The sequence below is a fragment of the Epinephelus moara genome, chromosome 18, assembly GCF_006386435.1.
Source record: "Epinephelus moara isolate mb chromosome 18, YSFRI_EMoa_1.0, whole genome shotgun sequence".
In the NCBI taxonomy this organism is placed as follows: domain Eukaryota; kingdom Metazoa; phylum Chordata; class Actinopteri; order Perciformes; family Serranidae; genus Epinephelus; species Epinephelus moara.
Window position 1 is genome coordinate 16,434,920 of NC_065523.1, and position 9,047 is coordinate 16,443,966.

Below are 9,047 nucleotides of genomic sequence, written 5' to 3' on the forward strand. Positions count from 1 at the left end.
TGTTGGAATCTGAATGAATGCAATAGGCTTAAGAAAAAAAAAGTAGAGGTATTGTGCACCTTTGAGGTAGCTGATGTGTTGGACAGAGTGCAGATATTACAGATGAGTCCTTGCTCCGTCACAGGCTGCGCTCGGATGGTTATCACTTTTTGGCAGCTATACTGTCTATGATAAATCTTTTTATAATTTTTACTGTGCCAGATTCTTAAGCAAGGGCAAAGTGAAGGGACATCAGACAAAATGGTGCAATCCAGTCTGCGGTACAACGTGTGAAAGTACAGTATTTGAATAGTCCTGAGCAAGTTACCCTGTTGAAGCCAATTCTGACACAATGAACTGGAGGTTAATAAAGGTTAAATGCATAAAACATTTTTACCACAGTCCAAACACTGCACAGGAGACGAGTGCCCTCTGCTGTTTTATATGGTTAACTGCGTGCTTTGTGAAATTGATTACATGCAGATAAAGTGTGGCAGTTATCAGGCTACTTCCTCGTCACCAAACTGCATTAGCAGCACTGAACAGACAGCACACTGCATTACTGGAGCAAAGCATGTTCTTTTTTATTAAGTGTACAAAACAAGTGCAAAAATAGTGATTCATAAGAGCTACACAAAGTAGGAATTGCCCTTCAAAAAATTACAGTCACAGAGGATACAAATCGAAATGCAATACATGAAGTGCTGTTCAAAAGAGAATAAATGGGATCAATGGTGCAGTCTTGCGCAGTAGAAAAAGATTGCAAAACATGAACTTGGATTCACAGCATTTGATAAGTACTAAGTGCAAGCTGCTGAAACAATATGCCAAATTCATCAGCGTTCTCCCTTTCAAACTATGCACAGTGCAAAGATTTTACAAGGAAGGACCGCTATAAATGACAGTCATTCTAATACACTTAATCAAATAGATAACTTTGGCCCATATGCTACTGTAACAATTACTTCCTAGGCAGCGCACAAACACAATCTTTTTCACTTACGACTAAGCCAAAGGAAACGCCAAACAAATTCTGATGAAGCAGCAGAGGAACTTTTAGCAGGGCAGAAATGTGTTGCTATGCTGATACTGTTACCTGGGAGGCATGCAAATAAAGTACCTAATTTTTTCACATTTGAATACTGAGAGACACGGACATGTATAGAAGAGGAAATCTAAGTCTTAGATAACTGTGGTGCTGTGGGAGGAGGCTATACTATCTTAGTCTAAAACTGCAGCTAACACCTCAGCAAACTCAGTTACTGCAGCCCTGGCGCTGATATGTGAAACAAGATACTGAACAATGTTGACAACAAGCCTAACTGGATTGAAGGCATCTTGGGTTGTGGTGCAAATCAACAGTAAAAAGGCACACAGCTTGTGGATTTAGGGCGGCTGTTACTGAAACCCTAAACACTGCACAAACACACAAACCTTGCACGGAGTAAGCCTATGTTTTAATTCACCAGTCATCCCGGCCACACACATTTGCCATTTACAGTATGGTGCACTTCTGCTTCTTTTTCTTCTCGGGCTCTTTTTTGGCCGGCTCAGGCACCTTGCGCCCGTAGTAGCTGGAGAAGCACGCTGGGGCGCAGATGGGCTCTCTGAGACTGAGCAGCCACCTTCCCTCGCCGTAATAGGTCAGCGAGCCCAGCTCCATTTCCTCGATGGGCTCCCCCTGCTGGCCCTCCTGCTGCAGGGCCAGGATCTCGAGCAGATCCAGTCCTGTTTGAACTGGCTCTACGCCCTCAGCGCATCCTAGAGTAACGTGGGCGCGGCTTCCCGGAGGCAGGGAGGGAGACTCTCCCTGCTTTTCTGCATCAGCTGGCCACAGCTGAAGCTGCTCCTCCGTGAGGGACACTCTGGCACCAACGGTGCGAGGGGTCACAAAGAGAGCACTCAGTGACAGCTCGAACACAGAACCGTACATATCTTGAACAGCCTGAGGAGCAGAAAAAAGCAAATAAAGATAAGATCAATTTCAATACAATACAATATTACACTGCAGGGGTGTAACTCTTTGAAAGTCAATGCACAAAATAAAAAGTAGTGAATTAACATCTCTAAAACTGTGGCTGTACCGAATAATTCAAAGCTTCATTCAAAACGTTGACATCCAAAATGTAAATCTACATTTAAATGCTGCAGAGCTTTTTTTGCACATCTTTTCATTTCACTGAAACCCAGTATTATTGCCCAGTGGCAGATAAAGATCAGGCTAATATAATATCATTATACTATTTGTAGAATAAGATTCCAGTGGTGGCTGGGCAGGATTGTTTCCGACTCATGATCCAAACATCCAGAGCACTGTCAAGTCCAAAAGTCAAAATGTATTAAAAAAAAGATAGATAAAATCATGTAGTGAATTTCGGAAGTAATTACATCTAACAAAATATTCTGCTTCAATCCATATTTGCTGGCATTTAGTCTTTCAAAACAACTTTTGCTGTGGTCAAAAAAACTGCTCTTCCACTTGCCGCACACAAAGGCAGGCACGCACCTCTAACAAGGTGGTCTAACAGCAATCTAACCGCACCATAAATTATATTTATTCCCGAAAGAAAGTTGGTTTAGTACAGAAAAGCTACTTAATTTAATCAGATTAATCACTTTATTCAAAATGAGGATTTTATTCAAGGACTTTTAATTTTTCTTTAGGGCAATGACGTCATAAAAATGACAACAGACATCTGAAGCTTCATTAGAAAACCAATAGAAGCTTCGAATGTAGAGCAATGACATTCAGTACAGCCCTACCTACAATATGTAGCTGTCAGATTTTTATACATGATCAAAGAGAGAACTCCATGACAGCTCGAATACAGAACGATAGAAATCTTTATCAGCCGAGCAGAAAGAAGGAAATAAAGATAAGACGATAAGATCAGTATAATTAAACACAACACTGCTGGGATGTTACTATTTAAAATGTTTACTCAATGCATGATATAAAGTGAAAAACAATTAACATGCCTAAAAACACATGTAGCTATCAGATTAAAATTTGTCTAATCACTTAATGCAAAATACATTTATAAGCAGACAATGAAATGACGGGTTTCTTACTTGAGTCTGGGCATACTCTTTGGCACCCTCTGCTTTTCCATAGTCGCAGAACTTTGTAGTGCAATGGAGGGTCCCTTTGGGTTGGAAGTACTGCTCCAAATCCACCTCCTTCTCAGCTTTCCCAGTGACTGTAAACACAAAGCAGGATCAGTTGCATCTCAGTCAATCCAAAGCTTTCAAATATTAATCTGCTTAAGGATTTGATGGTTCTCACCAGTGCGTTCACTTCTGTAAATGAAATAGATTTAAATGCACTCACAGTCAATCAGATGTTTCTTGAAGGCCTCCAAGGTGTCCAGCGTTTTCAGGAAGTCCATCGACGTGCACCTAACCTTGTCCTGGATGGAGGAGAGAAGAAACCAGCCAAAGTAAAGAGGAAGGGACATTTCCTCCAGTGGACCTTTCATGGCTTCCAGTTGGGCCACTTCCAGTCCGCGTCGGGTCTTCTTGGACAGCTGTGCTGGATCTTTGCTCCATTCTGTACGTGGCTCCAAAAAGATGGCAACAAGGTGGTGCTCCTCTGCAATCTCCCCCAGGCGGGCCAGCCGATCCTGGGTGTGGTTGGTGTCATCCACCAAAATCAGCAGAGAGGAGGCAGTTCCCGTGCTGCAGCAGGCCACCACAGCCTCATCCAGAGCCTTGTACCCATCTGCAGAGGATTCTGGATTCTCTGGCTTCACACCGTGGTCATCAGCGCACACGACAGAGCAGTGGTCTTTGTAGGCGTCCACGATGGCACGTACCAGGAAGCTTTTTCCACTTCCCGGAAGGCCTCTGATGACAACAAGGGTACGAGAGGTTCGTAGGGCGTTTTTGGTCTGCTCTTGTTCCAGGAGGGTAAAGCCCAGAGAGCCAGGTGCAGGGACTGTATCCTCTTCTTTGGGAAGCTCTGTATCATTCTTCTCAGATTTAACTTCACTATCGGCTGCTGCTTCTGCTCCCTTCGGGGCATCAGATTTTTCTGGTTCAGCTGCCTTTTCTTCCTCTGCAGGTTTAACATTTACATTTTCAGCTGATGCTTCATCCTTTACGATCACTGCTTCTGCTGGCTTTTCTGGGGAAACTTCCGTCACCGTCACGGTCTCTGCTGGCTTGACTGTATCTGTTGGTTTTTCCTCCTTCATCTCCTTTACAGGCTCAGCTGCAACATCCTTTTCTGCCACCTCCTCTTTGGTAACTTCAACTGCCCCAGTCTCCATTGTAGTCTGCAGTTCTGTCTTAGTTTCCACTTGTTCTGACACGGTCTTCTCTTGGCTGGGTGGTTGTGTATCTACTAGCGGCTGCAGCGCGGTTGGTTCAGGTAATGTTTGCTCTTGTAGTTCAGCTTGTGGAACTGATTCTGCCAGTTTCTCTGGCTCTGGTTCAGGGGCACTCTCGGCCAGAGGTGTTTGCACAGGCAAAGGCTCTGGGTCATTCTCTGGCACGGGCTGCTGTTCAGGCTTGGTGTTTTCTGGTTCTGTGTCTAAAGCTGCAACTGGGTCAGAGATCTTTTCAGATGACTCATCTGGTTCTGGTGGTGTCACCGCATCGGCCTCTGACTCCATTTGAGATTTTTCCCTGGGCACGCTGTCCTCAATCTCCCTTTCTGTTTTCTCCTCAGACAGCGTCACAGTTTCTGTCACAATCAACTCTTCTGTTTCTTTCAAGTTTATGACTCCTGTGTCGTGACCATTCACTGCCAGCTGCTCAGTCTCTTCATCAGCAGCTGGTGGCTTCTCAGGCTCTGTGAATTCCTCTTGTGCCTCCAATTTTGACACAACCTCTTTTTCCATTTCAGTCTCCTCTTGCTGTGGTGTCTCTGACGCCTCGACAACCTCCACACTCTTGTCAGTGTCCATGTCTGGCTTCAAGTCTGACTTTACACACCACCATGTACCTTAAATACATAATTAAAAGAAAGAGATGTGTCTTTTTAGATCAGTGATGACTGATTTTGTAAAACTTCTAAACAGATACAAGTTCCTGTGCTACAACATATTTCTCAATTAAATTAGACTAAAATAGATGAAACAGAGAATTTAGATGGAGGTGGTTACATTTCGGGCTTGGAGTGTCCCATTAAACATAATAATATTAATTTCAGGGCTCAATAATAATGATTGCCCGATCATCTGGGCAAGTACAGTACCATGTTGGGCTAGTAAATCTAGCACCTCAGTTGAGCACAAGAGGATTAAACATAGTTTTTTTTCTGGAGCTGACATTGTGTGTAGCTAAGGAGTGAGCCATCTGGCCACTCTCATTTCTGTTGTGACTTACACGAGCAGTACCATTAGGGCAGTTGCAAGAAAATGGCGGTGGGTAAAGACAAAGTTTATGAGCTGAAGGGCAAGCAAGCATTTCAATTATCCTGGTAACAGGAGTTTAGCTGGGTGTCGTTAGAGGATGTGGGTGAAACTTCACCAACGTATTGCACAGGTTGCCTCAAGTTCGAGAGCAACTTTTGATAACCGCTAACAGATGAAACTATTTGTATAGGGGAAAGCAAAAATTGACTTAGGCAAGGACATTTATGACATTGGACCCTGAATTTTGATAAAATAGGCTAGTTCATTTAACAAGCTGTATTTAAAATATTCAGATGTGCAGGTAAACTGTGAATTAAAAGTGGAATCAATGGTTGATAATCTTAATTTTTAAACATGAAATCTTGTGAATATGCTCTTAAATGCTGTCACATCTGACAGCTTTTTTGCAGACCAGATGCCCTTGTAAAGGCCGAAATCACAGTTTTATGACGACTGTGTTCATCGTGTCTCAAGCGGGAAATGACCCAATATCCCTGATTTAAGAAAGAGAGCGTGTTGTTTAATAAATGACCATTTACCAACTGATTTTGAATGTGCAAATCTGATGCAATCCAATACAATGACGCTGCAACAACCTTAAATGGTATAATGTCTACTTGTGTTCAGGGCTGTCCTACAGTAGGGGTGATGTCATCCTAATTTTAATTTCCATTTGTTATGAACACAAAGACAGTATGCGGATAATGCAGACACACAAGCATGACAACAAAATACTGCACTGAAACCTTGTACTGGTTTATTACCTACAGTCCCTGCCAGCACACAGACAAAGGGCAGTCAAAGAAAACGGGTCATCGCTGAAAAAAGTGTGATTACTTCACAGTACAGCGACCTCCACTGTGTGACAGGTTATTTTCAACGTCAGTGTCAGATTTGATAGCAAACGCCTGATTTTAACACATATGTGAAACCACATCGTGTCATGGGACAGAAGGGGAAGCTCTCACAACTCAGCCTAGTGTAGCAACAAAGGCAAACATTAAACAGTATTTGTCCAGAGAGGGGTCTATCCAATAACCGAAACCAAAAGAGATGCAAATTTGGGAAAAATATCAACACTTTCACTTGTATTGAACTTAATCTTAATCGATATACAAGCAAGATACAGTAGCAGTAAATGGCGCAGTGAGAGAGAGGATGGTTCTTTTTGTTTAAGCTAAGTTTGGACTAAATACACTACACGGTCACTTCACAAAAAATATGAATTTTTAAAAGAAGTGTCAAAGGCTGCGTTCAAGTGAGCTCAAATGTTGTTTTAAATGGAGAAAATAGCCAGACTTTGAACATTACATTATATTAACTGCACAATGTGGTGAGGCGGGGAGTGGCGTGCACCAACGCTAGCACGCCAGACAAAAACAATTTAGCCTGGCACTCGGTAAATGTGATTTAACATCACCAGCTACAGCGCCACGTCTAAGCAACTTTCATGTTTCCCTGCCCTTTGCAAATCACTGTATGTAAATGGAGCAACTTGTTTTAGTCTGAACAAAAGAGAAAATACAGACGAGTTGTAGCGAGCTGTGCGGAGGGCTTTTGTCTGCTAAAATGCCAGCTTACCAGTTAGGCTGCAGTGGAGCTGTCGGTGGTGCCGCTGACCACGCGTTTCTCTGTGGATACAATGACAAGGCAAAGCTTGGCAAACACATGCACCCGCTTCACTCTTCAAGGAGGAAAACGGAAATTCCCGGGCACGCGCAACTGGGCGGGGCAACGGACACGCCCCTGAGGACCGGAAGGACGGCACTGGAGAAGCTTTTTACTAAAATAACAATAAATAATACATAAATAATAAGTATATTTGTTGTAATACGCACCTGCAAAACATCTTTAAGCTGTTTTGTACTTTTATTATTTTTTTCATCTGTTTATTTTTGGCATTTTACAACATTATTTGTATTGTTTTTTGAAAAAGAACACAATGGAGCATAAATATGAGCAAAGTTCACATAAGGATGGGATAACAGTAGGTCTAGGGTTACTTTCATTATTTTCATAGAAAAAATATGTACCACCTCTTCTTTTTTTCTCAGACTTTAACAGTACATTACTTTTCCTTTATTTCAAGTTTAAATGTGCACCAAACTACATCAGAATAAACACAATTCATAATCTCCTGCCTGGGTTTATATTTTTTATTATTAAATTATAGAAGCTTGTATTGTTTTTATTGTATATACATTTGTTTGTGTATCCCTGGCCCTGTTTAGACCTGGTATTAACGTGTATTAGCTGATCTGATCTCAAATCTCAACACTTTTAATCTGACCACTTGTGATCAGATTCTGTTACTGCCTCGCACACAGTTATTACATCCACACTTTTGCTAACTGCTCTGTAACATCCTTGCTTCACATGCTACGGTTGTTTCAGTACAGCTTGAGATCTCGCTGTCAGCAGAAATCACCATCTTTTCATAGGGCAAAACGATGGATGATCACGCAACACTTTGTCCAGCTCAACATGAAATGGATATGTTGCAGAGGCTTTGTGCACTGTCATCAAAACAACTGCCATGTCATGCATTGATGACATAGTTCCGGTCGGGAAGCCTCAGGATGCATTAGTGTTTAGACTGCAAAAGATATGTGGTCAAGTGTGTCACAGACCACCTCTTGGTGGTCACTTACACTTATATTTAGTGCTATCCACTTGTGATTGGATAACCCAAAATGAGTGCTTATACCAGTTCTAAACAGGGCCTGTGTGTGTTGGTGTATGTCTGTCAAAACTTAAAAGATGGCAAAGGGAGGCTTTATCAATAAATATTTAAAAATCAAGTTTTTTCCCATTTTCCATTATGTTCCAATTTCAGTTCCTACTGCATGTCTATTTATTAATACTTAACACTTAATACTAATAATATTAGTCATACCTTGAGCTGGTGTAAACCACAATCACTTGATATATAAAGCCACTCCTATCCCAAAAAGTACACCTCACAGACCAAGACCGCAGACTACAGTGGTTTGTTTATACGCTTGGCAATGTGTTAGTGACATTTTCCTCAATACTGATGAAGCCTTCAGTTAAGGAGTGTGATCAAACCCTTGTAACTGAAAGATACACTACTGTGCTTTGTTTAACATCCAGTATCAAAATTTAAAACAAAGAGAGATACCATGAAAAAGCAGACAATGGCCATAAATTGTAATTCCTCTGTCTCTGACCTACATGCAAACAATACACTGATATTAAACCCTTCAGGAAGCAGTCATCTGCATGTAAGTCACACCTTGTGCGCCTGGTGACAGATGTAATATAGAGGCATGAAAAGAGGAAGTTCCCTGCAGCATATATAACTCTTTATGGGGAACTTTTAAGTTATCAAAAGGCCTTCATGGTTTGGCAGGTTGCTGTGTGCGATAAGATTCCTCTTTATTTTGCATCTTAAGCGACACATCTTCTAAATAAGAGATGATCCAGTTGTTCATAGAATTCTGACAAAGTGCAGCCTTACAAATAGATTTGGACTGCAATTGAAAATGTTAGCAATACTAAAAATAATGTCATTTGTGCTTCAGAAGTCACTCTGTAAAACAGAGCAGGATGTAGGCCAGATAAAAGCTTTGAAACACTTCTCAGAATTCATATTTTTATTCCAGAGAACTATACACCTTCACACAATGCACTGCTGTCTATGACACAGTGACATCACTTCTCCTGATTTGAATTTTACAGTATGAG

General features: G+C 41.6%; 1 protein-coding gene across 1 annotated transcript; it reads right to left on the reverse strand.

The window, feature by feature from the left end:
• Nucleotides 1–538: 538 nt before the first annotated feature.
• Nucleotides 539–7,061, reverse strand: cnp (2',3'-cyclic nucleotide 3' phosphodiesterase). Its single transcript, XM_050069081.1, has 4 exons — nt 6,921–7,061; nt 3,311–4,927; nt 3,052–3,179; nt 539–1,924 (listed from the first exon to the last, which is right to left on the reverse strand). Exons 2-4 carry the CDS (start codon nt 4,887–4,889, stop codon nt 1,475–1,477), a joined length of 2,157 nt encoding a protein of 718 aa, XP_049925038.1. The 5' UTR covers nt 4,890–4,927; nt 6,921–7,061; the 3' UTR covers nt 539–1,474.
• Between the last annotated feature and the right edge of the window lie 1,986 nt (nt 7,062–9,047).

Bases quoted from the DNA above. Each gene is read 5' to 3' on its own strand.
- cnp (XM_050069081.1), bottom strand. From the start codon at position 4,889: ATGGACACTGACAAGAGTGTGGAGGTTGTCGAGGCGTCAGAGACACCA. The intron at 3,180-3,310 runs GTGAGTGCATTT...TTGTGTTTACAG, and splicing joins CAAGAAACATCTGATTGACT to TCACTGGGAAAGCTGAGAAG. The intron at 1,925-3,051 runs GTAAGAAACCCG...TCTGCTCCTCAG, and splicing joins AAGAGTATGCCCAGACTCAA to GCTGTTCAAGATATGTACGG.